Raw genomic sequence first — 24765 nt, 5'->3', positions numbered from 1 at the left:
AAAGAGTGGTGCGCTTATCCGAGCGCATCTCAGGCTCAGCTCTCCCGTCTCTGCAGGACATCTTCACCAAACGCTGCAGAGGTAGAGCTACTAAAATCATCAGAGACATTAATCACCCTGCAAACTCTCACTTCACCCTGCTGCCATCTGGTAAGCGCTTCCGTAGCCTGATGGCAAAGACTGAAAGACTCAGGAGGAGTTTCTTCCCCCAGGCCATCAGACTCCTGAACTCAGTCACGTGACTCACTTCACCCCCGCACACACATAAACATCCAGTCTTTTAACATTAACATCCACATACTGCAATTGCACTGCACTTTACGTCCCTATTGTTACTGCGTAACAACCTGTAATAAACCTTGCACATTATACTTCTTTATATATACATATTATATATTTTATGTTAACCACTTATTTTTAAGTCTACAGTTTATCTCACTTATCATATCCACATATTTTTTATATTTTTATTTTTATCTTATTTCCTATTTTTATCTTAACTTGATTTATTTATAATTCTACTTATGTTAATACTTTTTATTCTAATTTTATTCTATTTCTATTTAATTTCTTGTAACTGTTATTTGCACTGTCCATGGAGCGGACCTGTTTACATTTCACTGCCAGTTGTATATTGTGTATATAACTGTGTATGTGACAAATAAAACTCTTGAATCTTGATCTTGAATCTACTTGAAGTTGCTGAGCGTTTGAATTATTTTGAGTCAGATCTTGCTTGTACTATGATGCAGAGGATGACCATGTACACAGCACCTTGATAGAGGATACCGACTCCACACATTGAGCTGCGTTATAGCAGCACCAATCTGAAGAATGTCCTATGCATAAATTGTCACATGCCTGTCCTGTCTCGTGTAGCAGATGTGGTGTATTTGTTATTTTCCTGTCTCTGTCTAGAACCATTATTTCAGAAATACCAGCTTTCTAAAGAAATAGAGGCTTAAAATTGCCACCCTATTGATTAACTGAGAGGAGGGGGGTTCAGAGAACAATGAAACACTCGCGCCTTCTCTCTCCACGGATGTGATTGGATCCTTCCATCTGTCTGGGCTTGGCCACTCCATCTATAAGAACGCTGAGTTTATCATTAACTTTTGCACTCCGTCATCCCGAGGAAGACCACCCTGGCCTTCGCCCCCCACCCTTTGAGAGAAAGATCCCTTTGGCAGCCAGCCAAGAGAGAGAGACCTGCAAACTTCTGGAGCGACTTTCCTGAACTTCACAGAAATTCTCCCGGACACGCAACTCCGTAGCGAACTTCCACGACGATTCGAACTCAGACACGTACACGAGAGAGCCTAATGCAAGTATTATATTTCACCTTTAAACTGCTTGTACGAGGTTGTCTTAATTAATCCTGATTCACGAAATCATAAATGTCTGAAGGGCTTTGGTGAAGTGATTGGAACTATCTCTCTCTCTCTCCCTCGTGGATTCTCTCTTTCCATCATTCTTTTCCCTTTGATTTTATTCGTTAAGTTTGATTTTTCCTTGTTTGTACCATATCGTTTGTTTCTCCTATATATATATGCATATTTACCCCCGTGTGATTAGTAGCATTGTATTCTGTAGTTGTTTTATTAAAACCCAATAATTGCATTAAATTGAATCCGTATTGTTTTGCTCACAAATCTCAAAGTCACTGAAGCGTAAGATCTTAGCTACCCATTTAAGCTTGATTTTCCTGTAGTACTACTTCAGTAGTACAAATTGTACAAACATAAAAGATATTATTTGTCCTGATCAAACAGATCAATGTTTCTTAAGGTTTGTAAGATTGATAATTGATGAAGAAATCAATTTGGATAAAGGTTACTTTTAAATGATTAAAGGTTCCGTTATACGTTAATTTTTGTCTGTACAACAAGCAAATCATATTCATAGACTCATGAATATTCATACCATTTGAATTAATTATTCCCCGAAACTTATTGTTGTTACAGAGTGATATAAAAACGTCAGTAGTACCAGGAGCAGCATATACAGAAAATACAGTACAGTACAGTAAATACAGTGGGGAGAACAAGTATTTGATACACTGGCGATTTTGCAGGGTTGCCCACTTACAAAGCATGTTGAAGTCTGTAATTTTTATCATAGGTACTCTTCAACTGTGAATGATGGAATCTAAAACAAAAATCGGTTTCACTTTATTTTGATGGTCCCTTTAACACATTCTGTTGACTATAAATAACATTGCGCCTACATGTCTACTAATTCTCAGTAGAGTGTTAGTAGAGTATTAGTAGACTGGTAGGGTTAGGGTTAGAATAAGTTGACATGTACTTGCAAAGTTACTTATAGTCAGTAGAATGTCTGTTGGAGGACCATCACAATAAAGAGTTAGCAGACATTAAGCAGACAGTCTACTGATAATCTAATGAGAGTTAGTTGACATGTAGTTGCAAATTTACTTATAGTCAACACAATGTTCAAAAGGGACCATCAAAATAAAGTGTTACCCAAAAATCTAGAAAATCACATTGTATGAGTCCCATGGCGTGGATTTTTACAATTATTTTATAATGTTTCCTGAGGTGTACTTTTATTGTTAGTATGATTTTTACTTCATAAAATGTCATACTTTAGAAATAAAAGGCATTTTTCTATTCTGATATTAGCCCTCTGGCTTGAATGCTCTGTTTCAAGAGGCGTGTCTGCTGTGAGACTTCAGTGAAAATGCCCACTGTTGTGATTGGCTGACATCTTTGCATTTGAAATGAATATTACATCTTGTGGCGGAGGGGGCGTGGTTTAGCGAGGCCTGCACACACTGCCAAGTGATGGGAAGTTCGGTTCTTTTCCGTGAAACGGTTCTTTCGGACAGTTCGTTTCAATGATCCGGTTCAAAAAACCGGTTCACCAGTTCTTTTATGTCCTCACTTAATGACGTAATTTCTATCATCCTGGCGGATGAAAATACATTAAAACACATTCATATAAAGTAATTTGTAATCATAACTTAGTATAATAATATTAAGTATTGTCATCATGATCTTGGATAAGTTCTTACATTTACATTTTGCAAAAGCACTCAATACAGCCACTGTGGTGCAAACATGGATGTTTACAGGGATCAAATAAATTTACATTGACATTACATAACATAAACTTACACAAGTCCTCGGTTCACCCATGCTCATATTATCAGCACAGCAACAGTTGTCCGAGAAAAACAGTTCGGTTCAGACGGTGCTATGCATGCTCACTTTACTCAGTCTCTCAGCTCATCGGTTCTAGGTACCGAACATGTCCGAAAGAAACGGTTCTCGATTCTGTACTGATGATCCGGTTGTACACTGTAAGGGAAAAATATTATATGAGTATTGGTGAACTTACAAACACATTTCCGGATGTATACACACACACACACACACATATGAGGCAAGACCCTAAGCTAAAAGGACGAAAAGAACGGAAAAATGCCAAGACATGGAAAAAACTGCAAAAGCCAGCATTATCTGTCGAGGGTTGACTGTCAGCTGACAGGCTGCCAACACACTTGAGTTCCTTTTTGGACAAAACCCGACTTCCTCTCTGGAAAAACCCAAACTGCATAAAACGTAAACAACTCTGTATAAATACCACTGTATTTTTGCTTCTCAGTGTGCATTCTTTTTTTATTTTGTTTGATTGATGTACCTTCATAGGAGAATTCTCTTCTCTATGAATATTTAGCTATAATCGTTCTTCTGTATTATTTTCAACTTGAATTGCTCGGACGAGAACAAGTTATTTTTTACATCTATTGCTTGGAACTGCTTACCAGGTATTTAGCCTCTGTATTGGTCCACTCATACAGGATTGTCTGTTGAGATTGGCTATGCTGAAGTATTATAATCTGTAACCATTTGTTATTTTGCTAATTAATTTTTGATCATTGTTTAACCAGTACTTTTTATCTTTTGTATAAATACATTTTCATTTTATAAAGAAAAAGTATTTTTTTTAGTTTTTACTTCAGCTTATAAAGACAGTTCTATAAAGAATAGAAAGAGCATTTTAATACATCTTACAAGGCCCAAAGTCAACCAACCTTCGATGATAAAATCTGCTGGAGGGTAAGCATGATTTTAGTGGAATGGTTATTGACTGTGTATTGATCTTGTATTGTTCATTAAGGGATAATGGGTTCATATCACTAGATTACTGGTATGAGAAAACAAGCTAGTGTAGGTTTAGGCCTAATTCTGACCTGACAGCAAAAGACTGCTTATCTGCAATTAATATAATTGTATTTTAAGGGTTAATCAGGAACTGGGATAAATGCCAGGATCCCACTACAACACGCATACACAGCTCATCGGTTCTCATCGAACGTGTCCGAAAGAAATAGTTCTTTCAGATTTGAGAACTGTTAACTCGAGAACCGCTGTACGTTTGGTAGTACACACGCATGCTCAGGATCAGCTGCTTGTGAGTTCTCATCAGTTCTCTCAGCACAACATCAGGTCACGTCTCAGGTCAGTGAACTGTTGTAGTAACTGGTAACATATACCTCAGGATATTAGTTTATTTCTAGTAGGAGGGACTGTCACTCATGTCAGAAAGTTAGTAACTTTAGTCACTTATGGATCAGCGCTGACTTGAGACGCAAACCGTTTAGAACGATTCAGTCCGATTTGGTGAACTGGTTTGACCGGTTCACTAAAAGAACCGGTTCAAAAGAACGATTCGTTCACGAACCGGACATCACTTGTGCCAGAGAGAGAGAGACGGACTGGGCACTTGTAGACCAGAAAGACGGAGAGCTGGAGAAAGATTGCTGAGGAAAGTTATATTGTGCCGAATTGTTGAGAGCGCTGTGAGTGCGAGTTTATTTTGTTTGTTTCTGAGAGTTCAGATACAGAGAGTTACTTCACTCGCGATATGTGATTCACAGCTCTGAAAATTATAAAGAGAGTGTTCTTTGATTGCTAATCTAGCATCTAATCACAATTTAAATAACAGATTTGTTTCATGCTACTAAGAGAAACGATATGAAGTTGATTGTTTAGTCACTGGCTTGATTCACAGATGCATAAACGATTTAGAAAGAAAGTCAGTGTGAACTTGAATATTTAGCTACACATCAGAAATCCCTGGTCACAGATCAGGCATTAATGAACACTGTTACTCACTGTTTGTGGCGGTGTTGTCGAATCCATATGGTAAAAGCCTGTGCTGACATTGCGAGTAAAATAAACAATCAATTTTCTCTAATTTCTCTGTGTGAGCAAAGCAGAGGAAGGGGAGGTATCCTTTCCCCGTATAACGACATACAGGGAAGATTCCAGATTGGCTCGTCTGAGCTCTCCTTTTCTCAAAGGCAGAGCAGGACACCCAGAACTTGGTTTAAACCTATCAAAATTTCTAGCCACTTGGGGACCATATAAAGGGGACCTTTTAAGTAATTAATTTGCATTGTATTGCAAGACATAAGTATTTGCTACATCAGAAAAGCAGAACTTAATATTTGGTTCAGAAACCTTTTTTGCAATTACAGAGATCATACGTTTCCTGTAGTTCTTGATCAGGTTTGCTCACTCTGCAGCAGGGATTTTGGCCCACTCCTCCATACAGACCTTTTCCAGATCCTTCAGGTTTCGGGGCTGTAGCTGGGCAATACGGACTTTCAGCTCCCTCCAAAGATTTTCTATTGGGTTCAGGTCTGGAGACTGGCTAGGCCACTCCAGGACCTTGAGATGCTTCTTACGGGACCACTCCTTAGTTGCCCTGGCTGTGTGTTTCGGGTCATTGTCATGCTGGAAGACCCAGCCACGACCCATCTTCAATGCTCTTATTGAGGGAAGGAGGTTGTTGGCCAAGATCTTGCGATACATGGCCCCATCCATCCTCCCCTCAATATGGTGCAGTCATCCTGTCCCCTTTGCAGAAAAGCATCCCCAAAGAATGATGTTGGGACCATGGGAACCATGCTTCACGGTTGGGATGGTGTTCTTGGGGTTGTACTCATCCTTCTTCTTCCTCCAAACATGGGACCCACCCACCACACCAAAAAAGGGCTAAATGTCTTTATTGAATGCATGCTGATTATTATTCTTGTTTTATACTTGTTTTAATAAAACAAGAACCCCCGGACCCTCAGTTCCAGCAATGAAAACCTGCTTGTCGTCCCCAAGTTTAAACGCTCTACTGTGGGAGAAAGGGCTTTTAGTGTTATTGGCCCTAAATTATGGAATAAGCTGCCCTCGACTATCCGTAACGCACCTACTCTCCAGATTTTTAAATCCCAACTTAAAACTCATCTTTTTTCTCCGTGCAGTAAATAATTATTTTTCTTTTACCGCCTCTGACTTCAAGTGATCTCACACCTCTTCATGTTATGCTACATGACTAGCTACTGTTAATTGTTCTTTTGATTCTATAACTTCTTTGTTGTTGTTGGAGTTATTTGTTGTACACCTGCTTGTTTATTTGCTATAATGAACAGGCTGGCCGTTGCCAGTCATTAGGAGAACGATCCCTGAATGGGACCTCTCCATGGTGCTGGAAGCTCTGTCTCAATTCACTTTTGAGCCTCTGGGGAATATTTCCCTAAAGTTGCTGTCCTTCAAGACAGCCTTGCTCTTGACCTTGGCCTCAGCCAAACGTGTCAGTGAGTTACGTGCACTCTGGGTCCACCCCTCGTGCATTATATTATCTCTGGGTGGAGATAAGGTTTTCCTTAAGCCTAATCCAGCCTTCATGCCGAAATGTTTCCCTGTGTTCACATCGGAGGTTCTGGAGCTGTCCGCTTTTCACCCTCCGCACTTTTCCTCCACGGAGGATCAAGGGTTAAATGCCCTGTGTCCGGTCTGTGCGTTACAGACGTATTTGACTAGGACCAGTGCGTTCCAGAAGAGTGACCAACTCTTTTCTGTTTCATGGGCTCCTCCCCACAAAAGGGATCCCCTGTCTAAGCAACGCCTTTCACATTGGCTTGTGGACGCTATAATTTTTGGCTTACGAACCAAAGGGAGTGCAACTCTCTGGGGACATCGGAGCTTCTTGGGCTCTGTTCAGGGGGGTATCGCTGCAGGCTACCTGCTCTGTTGCCAGTTGGGCTTCTCCCCATACGTTTGTGCGTTACTACAGGTTGGATGTCACCAGAACCTCGGTAGCACATTCGGTTTTGGGGGTGGGGTCTTCCTAACCCTAGCTTCTTTTGTGTGTGCCACACACGTTTCATGTCCTGTTTTCACACCACAGTTACGTGTGTGCGTCGGTGTGGCGGGTTCATTATTATGAGACATGTCGCACCGCCCCTTTGGGTGACAATCTTTTTCTGGCTTACATGACCTCACTGTGAGTGTATTGAGCTGTCAATGTCTCTCTCATTGGTGGATCTCAAACATGAGATGATGAAAGAGAACAATAGGTTACTGTCGTAACCCTGGTTCTCTGAAACATAGAGTGGAGAGATCCACCAGCCTTGCCCTGCTTGCCACACGAGAAGCGAATATACTTACTGATATACAGTAGTGCATGCAGGCTATATATGCCCGCAGGTAAGGGCTGGGGCCTTACCGGGCATTGGCTGCGCGCTCCTGCCTGTCTTGTCAGACTTGGTGCAATTGGATGCTTCTGCAGAGGTCAGGCACGGATGCCCTTCCCATAGGTTGATCTCTCCACTTGATGTTTCAGAGAACCGGGGTTACGACAGTAACCTATTAATTTACACAAACTGTTTTAAGTGTTAGGTTGTGCCCCCAATGCGATGATGCATACTACTATTGCACTATTTACATTCACGTAAGACATAATCAACTGTGTTAATGTGAATACTCACCAAGAAGGACATTTTGACATAATTTTGTGTGTATTTGACTGTTTAAGGAAAAACAACTAAATTTGGAACACACAAGCTCTTAACAGGCTGCTTGTGTGTGCGTTGTTGGAATGAGCGCAAAGAAAAACATTTCTCAAAGAGTTCCCAAGGACTACTGAATCATATAAAATCGCTTGGATGTTTAAATTGGCAAGGTTTAAAAAAAGACATGGGCAAGTGATTTCCATCAGCTGTCCTGAAACTTATCTGAAGGCCCTAATTGATACTGGGAGTGACCAGACCACTAATCTATATAAATGACTGGATTGCTCATGACGTCATAAAAAGTGAAGCCGCTACGCCGCCATGTTGGTATTCCCTAGTAAGCTCATGCGTTCTATTGAATGAATAGGACATTAAATGATTTTACTGAGAAAACATTGCCTAAGGAGACACCGCTTTTATATATGAAGTCTCCCTGTACATTCTTACAACACAAACGTCCTGAGCAGGGACATGGTTATTCGTTTACAGTCAGGAATTTCCCCAGCTGATTAAAAAGTTACATATTCATTACAGTAGTGAACATCAGCTTGGCGGGCAGACGAGACACTTCAGCATATGTATTACAACTGTCAAAGTGCGCATTTTGAAATCAGAATAAAGATTTATGCCTTGTAACCTGAAATCGCATTGTACTGTTGCATTTATGCATTTATGTATTTATGTTGTGCTGTAGTATTGTTTTTATTCATACAGTAGGCTAACTGCCAATGTTTCAACAATGATTTCGTTAACAGCATGTGCATTTTGAAGCAGTTAATTATTTAAATGATGATTAAATAAATATGTAATTCAACAACATGGCTGTCACAATCACCAGTGAGAGTGCCCCTGATTACCACCTGAGGTCACTCCATCAATATTTATATATTTATGCATTTTGGCAGACGCTTTTATCCAAAGCAACTTACATTGCATTCAAGGTACACATTTTACATTTTGTCAGTTCTTGCTTTCCCTGGGAATCGAACCCATGACCTTGGCGTTGCTAGCGCCATGCTCTACTGTTTGAGCTACAGGAAAGTTCCCATCAAGGACTACATCTACCATAATCCTTTGCCCGGACTCATCAGCACTCATTGATTACATCCACCTGCACCCCATTACCTTGTTAGCTCACACTATAATAGCCTGGTCATGTCTAATGATGGGCAGACCGAGGCTACGTGAAGCACTGAAACAGTTGAAGCAAATGTGCCATATTGACACCCGTCTCTACAGCGACACCTAGTGGTCACTTGCATGTGTTGATCTGAAATAACCTTGACGATCCATGTAAAAAAAAAAAAGTTTTTAACATCTGTTTGACAGCTACATGATCTTGTTTTTTTAATCTGTAGCCTCCTCAATGTGGATAACTGTAGGTTTTTTTGGTCATAAAAAATGATTAATGATTGATAAAAAGGATAAATAAAAATAAATAAAGCCACAATGTGTCACATTTGTTACATAACATTTTTATTCAAAAATATGATTTGCTCTGCTGTTGAAGGATTTAGCCGACTTCTTTTTTTTTTTACATATAAATTCTCCAGCCTTTGAAAAAATCCTCTCACAAGGGACACTTGTTGCAGGCATGCACAAATATTTTTTAGCAAGTAACTTACATACAAATGAGGGAAAATCACTGCTATCACAAAATCTCTCTCCTCTCACAGAAACCCACGAGGTGAAGACAGATTAACTTCACTTGTAACCTGTGAGGAATTAGATTTATGCAGATGTGTGACTGTGTGGTTCGTTCCCGCCCCTTTCAATCAAATGCAGTTTCGACAGGTGCCACCTGATGAAACACTTAAAGCTTAATTTAGCCATAGTCACGTGACATGGGTGTTTCGAATCACTGTTCGAAGCAGTGTTTCGAAACATCTGTGCTTCGGCATCTCGGCAAAGCGCCTAAACGTCAGTTTCGTTTTGCTCTGCCCGCTCCGCCGTGCTGTGGTGGTCGTCTGCTCTGCCGTGGGGGTCTGCAAGACCGTCTGCACTGCTGTGGTGGTCGTCTGCTCCACTGTGGGGGTCTTCAGGTCCGTCTGCACTGCCATGGTGGTTGTCTGCTTTGCCGTGGGGGTCTGCAGCCTCATCTGGGCCATCTGTAACCTCATCTGGGCCGTCTGTACCACCCTGGTCATCTGCCACACCTGCGCCACCCTGGTCATCTGCCAGACCTGCGCCATCCTGGTCAACTGCCCGGTCTGCACCTTCCTGGTCATCTGCCCAGCCTGCTTCTCCCTGGCCTTCTGCTCTGCCTCAGTCTCCAGGCCAAAATATTGACCTAATATCAGAAACACAGATATACATTAATAATGAATATTTCCTCCATAATTGCATACATAAAGAAAAATGTTTGTGTTAGTTCAGTTACGTTACCTGTGTCGGCAGTGTGCAGTAGACACAACCACATTAACGATTTCAATATATGACTCATCCTCTCCGAAAAGACCATAAATACATATATCGTAAAGCTAATCCTGTGAGACTGAGATGCTGCAAATCGTGTGATATTAGGTCAATGTTTTGGCTGTACAACAATGATGCCCTCTGCTGGTAGGGAATATTAAGATGGCCGCTCGAGCACTTCCGGTGGCTTCACCACCTGATGGCAGTTTAGAACGCGATGAGCAATCCAGTCATTTATATAGATCAGTGGACCAGACCCTGGTGAACAAAGTTTGTGGCTCCATCTTTAGTATGGTCCTTAAAAGGGGTCCTATTATGCCCCTTTTTACAAGATGTGAAATTAGTCTCTGAGGTCCCCAGAGTGTGTATGTGAAGTTTTAGCTCAAATAATTTTTTATAGCTTGTTAAAATAGTCACTTTATGTGGGTGAGCAAAAACACGTCATTTTTTTTGTGTCCCTTTAACCCCTTAAACCCCCTAGCCTGGCTCCGCCCTCCTACGTACTTGCGCTCAATTTTCATTTACCTTCAGTACTCCGTCTGGGACTGCTGTATATGCTTAGGTTTTCGCCAGAACAATTTTTTACTGGTCCAATCAGCGAACAGAGGGAGTGGCTGAGAGCGATGACGTTGATGTTGTGCGCTAGTTTGAGTTGTAGTTCAGTAATGGCGGCGGTGAAAGATGCGAGTGTGTGGCACCGCTGACGAATGTCCAGAAGTTAAAGCCGGAGTGTGGCGAGGTGGACGAGCGAGCGAGACATGGAACGAGCGAGCGAGATCGGCGTGCGTGATTGAGAATGAGACACACCGGTCTCGAGTCCTCTCATGAGGGAGCACGGAGGCATATAAGGACGAGCAACACCGGTGAAGGACGAGAGAGGACTTGTCCTGGATTTTAAGTTGCGTTTTGTTATGTATGTGCGCGGCAGTCGTCCGTGAGGGGCTGCCGCTTTTACTTTAATTTTGTGTTTATTATTTGATTAAAAGTTGTTAAACGTTCACCGGTTCCCGCCTCCTTCTTCCCTGAACAAACGAACTCTGTTACACAGAGCAAGAACAATCACTGCTGTACTGCTGATGTTGTTGTCCGGGAAAAGTCTTTTTCAGCTCGCTCCGTTAGTGGTGAAGGAGTTGCCTGAAGCCGTCCGTCTCCCACCACCCGCAAGACAAACCCAGGCTGAATTGGCTACTGTTTTAGACAAACACCAAGGTCGTGTGGTACTGTAATTGCTCTCCGAATCCACATCTCTTAGTTTTCAAGAATATACCACTTCAAAATTCACTGTTTATATCCTTTTTGACCCCTGCAGAGCACCGTGCGGTTGCGTGCGAGTAGTAATAACATTCACCATGTATCAAAATGATTGATTGCTTTGACCTTTGACCTTTAGGGGCGGGCCTTCCGGTATGTGTGTGTGTAAGGGGATTAACCTTTGATCCTATCTGTCATCGCTAATGTTTTTTTTTTTGACTTACCGTATGTTAAATCATGATGTGTGTGTTTGATTTTGACAGTTAGTTTTGCCCTATGGCTTACCCTATGTTAAATCATGATGTGTGTGTGTTTGATTTTGACAGTTAGTTTTGCCCTATGGCTTACCCTTTGTTAAATCATTATGTGTGTGTGTGTGTGTGCTTTGCCGTCATTTTATAGGAGCGTGTCCGCATTCCAGACATTATGTGTGTGTGTGCTTTGCCATCATTTTATAGTTTCCAACATTTATCGTTTCCCAAAACTGCACCATTCATAGCAGAAACTTTTATCACAGTCTACAACACAGTCTACAACAGTGACATAAAAACAATTGTAAAAGAATAGTTTAACTGAACCGGCTTTAGAAAAAATCATCCGGCATTGAGATAGAGATGAAGAAAACATACAGCTTTAGAAACAACGCAATGTATGAAACGTGTTCACAAAATAATCAACTTACATGTTTAGAAATCATACCCCCTCTTTTCACACCGCAGCGGTCATATTGAACGGTCATATTGTCTCTCAAAAACAAAGGGCCGCGTGCCTGTATGTGTGTGCGCGCCCCCCTCTGACATCTTCCCTCGCATTCCAGAGCACAGTGAAATCCTAACTCACATCTCTATCTCTCTCTCTCAAAGCGGGTGTTACAGGGAGCAGGGGGCCCAGTGTATGTGTGTCTGTGTGTTTGTGACAGGTTCGGGGTAAATAAGCGTGCTAATGTTATTTTCTGAATGTCTCTCATGCAGAGGACAGCACATGTGTAACCGTATATTGTATGCATTGAACCTATTTTTTTTAAGCACCTGTTGTTCACACGCAATAAATTACTACCAGCAATGAGGTGACCTACCATCGACCTTGTACAGAGCCATGCGCTTCCATTTCATTAAGAAAAAAAAAAAAAACATTTGCATTGGCTCAACCACAAAAGATTTGTTACAGAATAGTTATCTCCAGAAAACGTTTCGGTTACTAACGTAACCTCGGTTCCCTAAGATGAGGGAACGAGTATTGCGTTTTGCTAAAACGCTATGGGGGAATTCCTTTCCTCGAGATATTGAAGCAAATTTTTATCCAAAAATACCATGTACACGCAGTGCAGCTGCACAGCTCTCAGCAGGAAGCAGCTGCGTGCTGATTGGCTGTGCTGCTGCAACTGCAGCAACCTATGGCGAGACCGTGGGGCGGGACGGACCAATCAGGTCCTTCCAAATTCCCGCCACAAGGGGCAACAGAATTTGCATAGCCAAGGGTATATAAGACCCACTCTCGCAAGGTTAGTCAGGTTAATCGACTGAAGCGACTCCTGAGCAAGTGAGCAAGCACGGCAAGCAAAACGCAATACTCGTTCCCTCATCTTAGGGAACCGAGGTTACGTTAGTAACCGAAACGTTCCCTTACGAGAGTACTCTCGTATTGCGTTTTGCTAAAACGCTATGGGGGACCAATGCAAAACGCCGTGCTTGCTTAACGGCTCTAACGCCGACGACACCAAACCCAGGCCAACCTAGGTGGGCCCGTAATATGATATCAAGAAGTCCCAAAATGAGCCAGACCTGAGTCAAGCCCTTAATGAGAATGAACACGATATACGTGTAATATAATATATAGACCGGACATAGTCGGGCCAGGAATAATGAATGGCCAGATAATTCGAGCCGTATAAGGAATGTGCTATGACTTATACAATACTTAACCCAGACCGGACTTTGAGCCTTAAGGGGTTAAAACTGTACACAGCAAGAAGCCCAGCCTATAAGGCCGGGACATCTAATATAATCTGATAAGTGGACGGGGAGGCCCAGCCTGCCGCCACACATATCATTTAGAGAAATGCCAATAGACCAAGCCCACGAAGAGGCCATGCCTCTAGTAGAATGGGCTTTAATGCCTAAAGGGCAGCTGAGATCTTTAGACTCATAAGCCAACGAGATAGCATCTACTATCCATCGTGACAAGGTCTGCTTTGTAACCGCGCACCCTAAGGTGCAGCCGCCAAAGCATACAAAGAGCTGTTCAGTTGCCTAAGCAGCGGAACGCTCCATGTATATCCTCAGCGCTCTGACAGGACAGAGCAAATTAGCATCTTCTTCATCTATCGGTGATGAAAGTGCTGAGAGTGAAATGACCTGTGCTCTGAACGGAGTCAAAAGCACTTAGGTACATATCCATGTCTTGGTTTGAGGACGACTTGAAGTCGTTTGGCCCAATTCCAGACACGAAGGCGCTCACAGAGAGCGCGTGCAGATCACCCACTCGCTTAACTGACGATCGCCAGCAGAAAAGCGGTCTTTAGTGACAGGAGCTTAAAGCTCACCGAATGCAGAGGCTCAAGTGCAGAGCTCTTCATGACATCCAAGACACTGGACAAGTCCCATATAAGGACTGAAGAGGGGGCGAGGTGGGTGAAGCCTTCTAGCCCCTTTAAGGAAGCGAACAATGTTAGTCCGTTCACTTGAATGTGATACGCTGCTATAGCAGCCACATAATTTTGAGCGTGGAGGGGGAACGACCCGCGTCCAGAAGCTCTTGTAAAATGTAAGCACTTCTGACACTTCACAATCCTGTGGGGTCAGACTTCGCGCTTTACACCAGTCCGAAAAGACTGACCATTTGTCTGAATAGAGCCGCCTGGTCGCGGGGGCTCTAGCTTCAGTAATGGTATTCAATAATTTTTCAGAGAGGTTCTCATGTACCCGCTGATGGGCCAGACATGAAGCGCCCCTCGATCGGGACGGGGATGCCAGATCTGCCGTCCCGCCTGCATGAGGAGGTCTCTCCTCAGCGGGACCGGCCACGAATCTGCATCCGACATCTGATTCAGTAGTGAGAACCAAGGTTGATTTCTCCAAAGCGGGGCTATTAAAGCACAGCGCATCTGCTCTCCCTAATCCTCTCTATGACCTAAGGTAACATTGAGATTGGGGGAAAAGCATAAAGAGGAAGGTTTGGCCATTCGTGGGCCAACGCATCCTTGTGCTTGGAGAATTATATTCGGCATTGAGCATAGCCTTGTGAGGCGAAAAGATCCACTTTTGCCTCTCCAAGAACTGCCCCAATTGTCTGAATTGCACCTGGACAGCATGTCCGGACCCAAATTCAGAATGCCTGGCACATGAGTCGCTCTCAGCGTATTGTGCTCTGCCCATATTAGGACTTCTTACGCCATTGTGTGCAGATCGATTATTTTCAGACCGCCTTGGCAATTTATATAGGCTACCACCGACCTGCTGTCCGTTCGGACCAGGGCATGGTGGTGCTTTATGTACGGAAGGAAAGCTCTTAGCGATAGCGTGACCGCTTTCATCTCTAGACAGTTTATATGAAGGCTCTTCTCCGAGTCTGACCAGAGACCGGAGACTGGCCTGCCCTCGTGAAGGGCTCCCCAACCTAGGTTGGATGCATCTGTCGAGATAACTTTCCACTTCGTAACAGTGCCCAAACTCACGCCCGTCTGGTACCAGACGGGATTTTTCCAAGGAGCCAGAGCCAACACACAGCTGTGGTCTACCTTGATTTGCAATCGGCCCGAGAGCCATGCGTGAGCTGGAACGTGGCGATTCAGCCAGTGCTGTAGGGGGCACATGTGCAACAGACCCAGTCTGAGAACTAGCGCCGCCGAGGCCATGAGACCCAGCATCCTCTGAAAGTGTTTGAGAGGAATGCGTGCACCGGACCTGAGGGAAACCGCTCGGATCTGAACAGAGAGCGCGCGCTGTGACGTCAGTCGCATGCTCATCTGCAGTGAGTCCAATACTGTTCCCAGAAACGAAACTTTCTGTGTGGGAGACAATAAACTCTTGCCACGTTGATTCTGAGTCCCAAGCATTCTAAATGGTTGAGAAGCCAAGATCTGTGGTTTAATAACTATCTCTGACGGAGCTATTCTGAGCCAGTCGTCGAGATAATTGAGAATTCTCATTCCCCGAAGCCTCAGCGGGGTTAGCGCCGCTTCCATGCACTTCGTGCGGGGAGTCAGAGATAGACCAAAAAGGTAGCACCTTGTATTGGTAAACTTTTCCCCTTGAAGGCGAATCTCAAGAATGGCCTGTAATGAGGGGCTATTTGTATGTGGAAAAAGGCATCCTTTAGATCCACAGTGAAAACCCAATCACCCGGCGGATGTGCGCGAGGATTTGTTTAATTCTCAACATTCTGAACGGGCGCTTCATAAGGGCTTTGTTCAGATGTCTGAAATCTAGAATGGCCTGAGACCACCACCCTTCTTTTGGCACAAGGAAGTAGCGACTGTAAAAGCCTGACTCGCTCTGTGAGGGGTGCACGGTTTCTACCGCTCCCTTAATTTAACAGTTTGATATTTCGGTTCGAAGCACGTGACTCATGTCACTTCTCACCGCTGTCTCTACCACAGTGCGAAAGCACGGTGGTCTGCGAGCGAACTGTAGCGAGTAACCTTGTTATCGAAGCCAAGGGTTGAATTAATTTGTGGGGCGGGTCACTGAGTAACAGGGACCTGTTAGCCCGGATGCATTGTGCTAGTAGCACTGTGAGAGGCGGCGTGCACTGAATGGTGACGCACGCCTTATTGGGTCGCCTTGGAAGTGGCGCTTACCAAGGGGATTGTGTTTGTGTACAGAAGAGCACGTTGCTCACGGGCTCATAAATAGTAAATAGGGAAATAGTGTTCCCAGCCGCCTGAGTGCAGGGGGCCGGAGAACGCAGAATAGTGGCGAACGCTTTGTGTCGCCGGGGAAATGGTGCATGTGTACAGGCGAGCGCGTTTGTTGCGGGCTCGTCGATTGTAGGAATAATGTTTCCAGCCGCCTGAGTGCAGGGAGCTGGGGAACATAGGGAAGTGCTTGAGTGTAGGGGTACAACTTTGATGTTGGCACCTGCCTACAGACGAACTCGTAACACTGTGTTTAGATAGTGTTACTGTAAAGTGGAGGCATTCTTGCGGATTAGTCCACGTGCACGTTAGCGGCAGGGCTAATGGATAGCGCGTGCTCTGCAGGCGCGGGTCTACCTAGCCACTAGAAAGCTCTGATTCATTGTAAATAATGTGTGGTGGCGCGCACTGTATAATGGGCGCCACTACATTAGAGTATTCGCGGCGTACGCCAGCGAGCGAATTCACAGAGGTAAACGCATAACAGCGTCAATGTGCAACTGAGCATGTTTGGCCACAGGCTAGTTATTGCAATGTTACATCTCCAGTCACCTGAACTAAGGGAACTGGGAGAATATCAGGTTTATTGAGTGATTTGTGGCACTGAATTAACAGTGCTTATGCAGGAGTGCACACTATGTAGTGGACACATTGCCTACAGTGTTGAACCACTCCAGCCGCCTGAATAGGGGAACTGGGAGAAGTGATATTTGAGGGGAAAAAGGCGCAAGCTTGGCAGCCATTTTATGACCTCGTTATGCTCAGACGGAGAGCGCGTGTTATGACGCGCTCTCGTCTGCGAACGCGCGCTGTGCAGAGAGCGCGCGCTGCCATATAAGGCTGTTTACCTTTGGCAGCAAGCGCGCGCTGCAGCGAGAACGGCTGTAACGTAAGCGCGTTCTCGATATATCCAGCAGCCTGAGTTCGCATGTCTCTCCTCTAGCATTCTCTGCCCGCGGCATATCAGGGCGGCGGGGCGAGAGAGAAGGAAGAGTGAGGAGAGCTTATGTTGAGTTCACTCGTGTGTAGAAGTGCACATCTTCCATCCGCGTGGCGGCAGTATCACATTCTCTGTCAGCGGCCATTTCAGGGCGGCGGAGTAAGAGAAGAAGCGAGTGAAAAGCCCCGTATGCCCGCGGCGCCATTAGTACGGCGGGAATAACATTCTCTGTCCACGGCCATTTAGAGCGGCGGAGGAGAGAGAGGGAGGCGCGTGGAGAGCTCCATATATCTGCGGCGTCATCAGCGCAGCGAGGATATAACCTTCTCGGTCCGCGGCGCGTTTCAGCGCGACGGAATGAGAGAAAGGGAGAGCTCTGTATGTCCGCAGCGGGGATATAATGTTCTCTGTCCACGGCCATTTAGAGCGGTGGGGATGAGAGAGGAAGGAGTGAAACTCTGTATGCCCGCGGCGTCATCAGTGCAGCTGGGAAAACCTTCTCCGTCCGCGGCGCTTCTCAGCGCGACGGAACGAGAGAAAGGGAGAGCTCCGTGGGGTATCACATTCTCTGTCCGCGGCGCCTTAGCGCGACGGAACGAGAGAAGAGGAGCGCTCCGTCTGTCCTCGGCTTTATTTGAAGCGGCGGAGGACCAATGTTCTCTGTTCGCGGCGTAAACACGCGGCGGCACGAGAGAAGAGAGGTGGAGAGCTAGAAGCTCTTAGAAGTGGCGTTGGCAGCAACGCACATATCATAACACACATACATAGTATAAAGGATATTTTAACGCCGGATGGCGCAGCTGGAAGGCAGGCTGAAGGCGGAGAATCCGACATCCTCAGGCTGCGTGTTCCGCTGGGTGCGTGTCGACGGCGGGCTTCGATCCGGAGCTCAACGATTGCAAGTCGCTGAAGAAGAATTAATCTGACTAACCTTGCGAGAGTGGGTCTTATATACCCTTGGCTATGCAAATTCTGTTGCCCCTTGTGGCGGGAATTTGGAAGGACCTGATTGGTCCGTCCCGCCCCACGGTCTCGCCATAGGTTGCTGCAGTTGCAGCAGCACAGCCAATCAGCACGCAGCTGCTTCCTGCTGAGAGCTGTGCAGCTGCACTGCGTGTACATGGTATTTTTGGATAAAAATTTGCTTCAATATCTCGAGGAAAGGAATTCCCCCATAGCGTTTTAGCAAAACGCAATACGAGAGTACTCTCGTAAGGGAACAAATAATGTCAAGCTGACTCAACTAAACGTTGTTGTTTTTTGTTATTTACAAAAGTTGAGACAACAAGAAAAAGCTAGAGGAAATTAGCAGTAAAATATTTTTACAGTGTGGGGCAAAACAGTGGCCTTGGACCTTCTTGCACAAAGCGGTCCATAACAAGCTGTCCACAACACGTCAAGTCCCCTTCATTTATAAACGCTTTTACAACACAGATTGCTTTAAAGCAGCTTTACAGTGATAATAGGATATTCATTTTGCTTTTGAAGAACAGTTTTTCATCTCACCATAAACTCACCAGCTCATTAAAGCAATTTTAAACACCACTTACAAACATAACAATATAGATGCTATTTATACAGAAATATGAATGCTATTTTTATTGAAATGCTTATCATTAACATTAATGAATGACAGGCATACTTCTTTAGGTTATAATTCCATACACATGTGTGTGTTTAGTTTTTTTGTTTTGTTTTTACAGATTTACAAATCTTTTCCATACAGTGAAGTTTAATATCACTAAAGTTGAATACCTACGATGAGATCAGTCCATATAAAGCAATGCTCTGGTCTAAGACTTGCTATGTAGTGCAGAATGTGGATTGTTTATGGTGCCGTTCTGGTGGTTATATGTCATTTCAGGAGCTTGACATCTGTCATTTTATGGAATAGAGCTCCGATTGTTTAAAAATTATATTGGTCCTGATTTTTAATGAAAAATACAGCATATGAGAATGATTAGTGAAGGGTCATGTGACACTGAAGACTGGAGTAATGATGATAAATTCAGCTTTGATCCCAGGAATAAATGACACTTTACTATATATTCACAGCAACTATTAAAAATTTTATTAATATTTCTTAATATTGTGTTTTTACTGTATTTTAATTAAATAAATTCAGCCTTCTCCTTTCAAAAACATTAAAAAAGTCTTTGAAATTTAAATGATTTTATGATGTTGTTCACTTTATTCAAGCAATTCCTCTTGATTTAACACCATTATATCAGGTTCAAATGTAATTGCTTCATGTTAAACTGACTTAAAACTGTTACTCTTTGGTTTTTCATTTTGATAACATGCTTCAATCAAGTAACCCAATCAACCGAGACTTTCACTTCCCATCATACTTTGCAAAGGGGCTGAATTCGGAGAGTAAATGTTTTAAAAAAAGTGCTATTTGATGCATTTTTAATCAGATGAGAAATGGAGAGACTTTTTAATGCTTAATGTTATGTTGGTATTTAAAAGTTTGTGTTATGTTTGGAGGTTATTGTGGTGAAGTGTAGAGCGTGTGCTTGGGCTGAGGATCTGCTAATAACAATTAAAGCTGTTTCAATAAGAACAAACAACTACTTTGGGCACGCCACGGATGTGACAAAACCATCTTCTGGCTAGCCAATAAGATCTAAGGTGTTGTAAATGTTGTAAACATAGTACTTCACTAAATAAAAATAATCAATACAACTGTATTATTTGTTATGTTTTTATATTCATTTTACAATAATTAAATTGAATAGTTTGGACAAAATTAGGAATGTTAACCTGATTTAAGTAAATGGTATTGAATTAATCTTATGTAAAAAACTTACGTTTACTGAAATAAACAATGTTAATTAAATCCAACATAACCAAATTACGTGGAACCTGCTGAAATAAAATTAAGTAAATCCAACGTATCATTTTTTGAGTGTGTGTAAAATAATGCATGTGAACTAACTAGCAAATTATAGCTTATTTTGTTCAATTCCTTCATGGGACACTTGAATATGAAAGTTGAAAGTTTTACCATGTTTTAGTGAAAATAATATTTTGAGTTTTATGAATCACTTTCCAACGACTGTTTTTAGATGACGACTACTCTTTAAGCACGGTTAAACAAAATACAACATAAGAAAAGTAAACTATGATGTTCTTTCAGATCGTCTTTCTGGTCTATCTAGGAAGTGGTCACAAGCCAAGACACATTTCTGTTACATTTACCACTATTGCGCTTAAAACACTCCCGTCTATTACAGTTAGTTACAACATTTTACATTTGAGAATGATGTGGTACCACTTTTTTTATAATATGCGAACTTCAATAAAAATTAACCTTGATAAGTAGTCATTCTAAGTAAAAAGGTAGATGATTCAGGCTGTTTTATTTTCCCCACGCTCCAATACTATCTTTTAGGCATCTGCCTTTTAGGTTTGATCCATGAAACGGGAACAAAAACAACATTACAATGTGTCGTCATGGTTGTCTCAATAATTATTCAATAACCGGTAGAATTGTTTAACATCTCTTAATTTTTTTTTTACAATTTTTAATATATGTTCAACTTAAATATTAGTTTTTAGTCATTTACAAAGGTGTCATGCATGATATCTTATATATAATTATGATATTGTTACATGTTCTGGGTTGTTGATACCTGTAGGCGGTAAAACTTAGCAGTAAATGAGAGACGTGATTAGGTTGTTACTCAAGCGGTCCTCTGTGACGTCTTTTAATAAAACATTTCAGAGTCATTAAGGCAAACTCATTAACGGCATGCAGTGAAATAAATATAAACATACAAAACTTTATGGTAATGAATAGGCAAGAATGAATATCTTGACGTTATCAACATTTAGTGGTGCTGTACTCGTCCTCATGCGCTTATTATTTTTTATTTGATTATTTGATTTTGTTCAAGTTTTTTCTGAAAGTGTTTTACCACTTTATTTTTTTAAACATCACCATTCTTCTTTGTGCGTAATTGTAATTATGTGCATGTTTGTTATCCCCTTTCCACTAAAACTCGTTTCCAACATTTAGCTGTAATGCTAGCGACCATTTGATGTTCTACACATCTCTTGGTTCGTATACAGCATTTGGTTGATTTAAACAGATGATGCATTAAACCACCGTATTCATCATTTACATAGTATTTTTACTACCATAAATGTTTTTGGAGGGGGAAGAAAACATTTTATTTTGATTGTGTAATACCATTCAAAGAACAGGGGTTAGATGCTGTGACATGATTAAAAGTGTGTTAAGGCTGGTGTTTTATGACTATTTAAGGCATCATATTCTCTCTAACCACCTCGAAGCTATAGGTCCTACCCAATGAATTTGGTATTTAAAGAGGCTAGGAAACGGTCTACAAGTCTAGTGTTACAATGGCTACTCCTGAAACACTCCCGTGCAGCACAGGATGGCAGTTGCTCCACATGAGAGGAGATTTGTTCACCTGTCCGTCCACCGACGCCCTGGCGCACTGCATCAGTGAAGACTGCCGCATGGGAGCAGGGGTCGCTTTGCTCTTCAAGAAAAAGTTTACTGGAGTTGAGGAGCTGCTGGCTCAGTAAGTGTGATTTATCATTACTGACAAGTGCACTAGATATAACACTCAAATCACACCCAGTTGATTCTCAGTTTTCTTTGTTGTATTCTGTTTAAAGAAGCAACCTGGGCAATGTGCAGTCCTTAAAGGATCTGGTCGTTTTGTGTATTACCGGGTAAGATGGCTTGTAGCGTTTATTAAAAATGTTTTGTTTTACTAAATCAATTATGATGAGGGTAGAGTTTTCTGGATTTTACAACTTTCTTTGTTTTGTTATCCAAAACTTACCTTGTCCTCCTTTTTCTTGCACTAGGTCACAAAGAAAAAGTACTACCAAAAACCCACCTATGACATTCTCAGAAAGAGCCTTGTGTCTATGAGGGAACACTGCTTGGCCAATGCCGTTAACAGTATATCCATGCCTCGGTGAACTGACAGGTTTAATAATAGCCGCATTTTGATTTTGAATATGATTCTACCTAAATGACTTTAAACAATGAAAAATTATTTTGCAGAAATATAACTTGATAATTGCATTTTTAAATACTAATTTTGGAAAGAATTAGCGTAACTTGTTATTTTAAATAGGTTTTTTATTGTTCTGCTGAATAGACTTCAATAACCGATGTCATTTTCTCTTGCTAGGATTGGCTGTGGTCTGGATAAACTGAAATGGGAAAATGTTTCTCCCATTATTACAGAAGTCTTCCAGGACACAAACATCTCCATCACTGTGTACACAATCTAGACCACAGCAGGTCTGAAACTCACATTATTTCTTAACCGTTCTTAAAGAATGGTCAACATGCGTTCTGGTAACATAGGAACATGCGTTATAGTAAATTGTAACAATTGTTACAAACTACAAATGTCCTGGACTCAGTTTCCCATGATCCTCCCTGTCCTACAACTGAACTCACTTCGTCATCCTCTCTCACACTCCCCGGATTCCCTGCACTCCCATTATATTGGACTCACTTCCCTGTACTCCTTGTCTATTCTTATTGATATGTTTACTATGGTTGGTATTGTGTGTTTGGTTGCTATGTTATCCCCTCGCTGAATAAACCCATCTATTGTTGGAAGTCCGATTCTGATTCATCCCTGCTGCACCGCACCAACCATAACAACTATGAATTTGTTTAACTGTGATTGGATACAATTTCACTCGCCTCTAAAAATCTGTTACCAGACAACATAATGGCTTATACAGATTGTAGAATATTGTTTAAAAGTGTTTGTATAATTTGGAAAAACATTTAAATTATTATCGATGTGTTACATACCATATGTACGTTGCATTTTAATATTACTTGAGCCAAATTAATATGACAACGTCAATAAAAGTATTAAACTGAACATCTTATCATTATCTTTGGTATATACGTGACCTTAAAATCTGAACAAAAATAAAATTCCATCCATCTACTTTTTAAATACGTTATGAATTCGAATCCACAATTGCATGTTTTTTTTTCCCATTTCATCCAATCTACAGTCACATTTTCCAAAACTCTAATTACAATTAGCACAACATCGTTCTGTTGTTACCAATACAACACAATCCAGGTTGTTTTGACACAATATGCAGGCAGTTTACACAATTCTAAAATTGCTTAAATTTTTTCATTCGAGCTTACCCAATACCAAAATCATATATTTTTTTGGTCATATTTACAAATGATTAAACACAGTAAGTCACAAATGAAGACCTAATGTTCCAATTTTCAAATATAGTATAAAGCCTCTACCTCTGAAACAACAGCAGCAGCAGCTCAAACGTATTTAAAGATATATAAAACAAAGATTGAAACAACTGATAAGCATTTTAAGTAGCAGATCTCTGAAATATTTTATCTTGTTGAAATAGTGTTAGAATCATTTAAGATGATTATTTTATTATTATTACAGTTTTTTAATTGTTAACACACTAAAATGACATGCACGGCACAATTATTTAAACTGACACTCAATGAGTAAAAGCTCACCCCTTATCTGCACAACTATAATCACATTCTCAGCCTCACAGTTTTTGCATAACACTACAGACAGTGTTTGGCAAAACCCTAAACACTCAACATTAGACACCGAAATCTAACCTTATGTGACTTCTTTGCCATTTCAAGGCACTGTTTTCCAAAACATCACCCCCTATAAACCAAATGATCAAACATCAGGCATGTAGACACTTAGGTGCTTAATTGTAAACTCAACAATCAGGGGTAAGCACTATAAAAGGGCAACAGGTTAGTTACCAAAATAGAAGGCAACGTTGTAGTAAGAGTGAGGATAAGAGGGGGAGCCCATGGAGGACGAGGGGTAGAGAGGGTAAGAGGGGTATAGTGAGTAGGAAGAGGTAGACGTGGGATGTGGACAAAGAAGACTGGGGACCAAATTTATCAGATGCGATTCGGGCAACCTTGGTTGACCATGAGTTCTGAGTACCCATGGGTTGACATTGAGAGAGTTAAAATGCATGAATGAATTGAATAATTTTACAACGTGGAGAGAAATAAATATTTTCATCAATATGCAGTACTGGTCTTATGTGTACTGTTTGTTCAATATATTCATATACTTTACTTTAACAAAACTCTCTGAAAATCAAACCCAAATTATATCATTAGAAAATTAGAAATGGTACAGTTGTTTAAGATTGAGAACAGCAGAGTGTAAATGAATCAAACAGAATCAGATTGTATGAACCATGTGTGTGCCATACGGTGTCAAAATTGGGTTTTGTTAAATTATTGTAAAATTTGAAAGAAGGGTTTCATTTTGCAAAAGAACTGAGGTGTTCTGCTACTTGTGTGTGCGGATGTGTGAATTGTGTGTAGTGTTTTGACAAGTCTTGTTTTTAAAATTGTGCTCACACAATCGAAAAAATCCGTATTTACCTCCTAAAGAATCAGGGTTGCAAGCGGTGTAATACTGTTTGTAACTAGCTCAGACA

At 41.9% G+C, this 24765-nt stretch overlaps 1 protein-coding gene across 4 annotated transcripts; it reads left to right on the top strand.

The window, feature by feature from the left end:
- The first annotated feature begins 3551 nt into the window (after positions 1 to 3551).
- Positions 3552 to 23169, top strand: LOC307127309 (ADP-ribose glycohydrolase OARD1-like). Of its 4 annotated transcripts, none has more exons than XM_079818445.1 (5): positions 3552 to 3790; positions 21580 to 21833; positions 21931 to 21987; positions 22126 to 22238; positions 22458 to 22895. In XM_079818445.1, exons 2-4 carry the CDS (start codon positions 21649 to 21651, stop codon positions 22190 to 22192), a joined length of 309 nt encoding a protein of 102 aa, XP_079674571.1. In that variant the 5' UTR covers positions 3552 to 3790; positions 21580 to 21648; the 3' UTR covers positions 22193 to 22238; positions 22458 to 22895. The 4 variants fall into 4 exon arrangements, 2 of the variants coding, with proteins under 2 accessions (XP_079674571.1, XP_079674570.1); XR_013816620.1 differs by having other exon boundaries at positions 3608 to 3790; positions 22126 to 22250; XR_013816619.1 differs by having other exon boundaries at positions 3629 to 4082; positions 22126 to 22250; positions 22458 to 23169.
- The last annotated feature ends 1596 nt before the right edge of the window (positions 23170 to 24765 follow it).

The sequence above is a fragment of the Gobio gobio genome (assembly GCF_949357685.1).
Source record: "Gobio gobio genome assembly, chromosome: 6".
Classification (NCBI taxonomy): Eukaryota; Metazoa; Chordata; class Actinopteri; order Cypriniformes; family Gobionidae; genus Gobio; species Gobio gobio.
The sequence above is the reverse complement of the archived record's forward strand: the minus strand, read 5'-3'. Positions and strand labels throughout refer to the sequence as shown.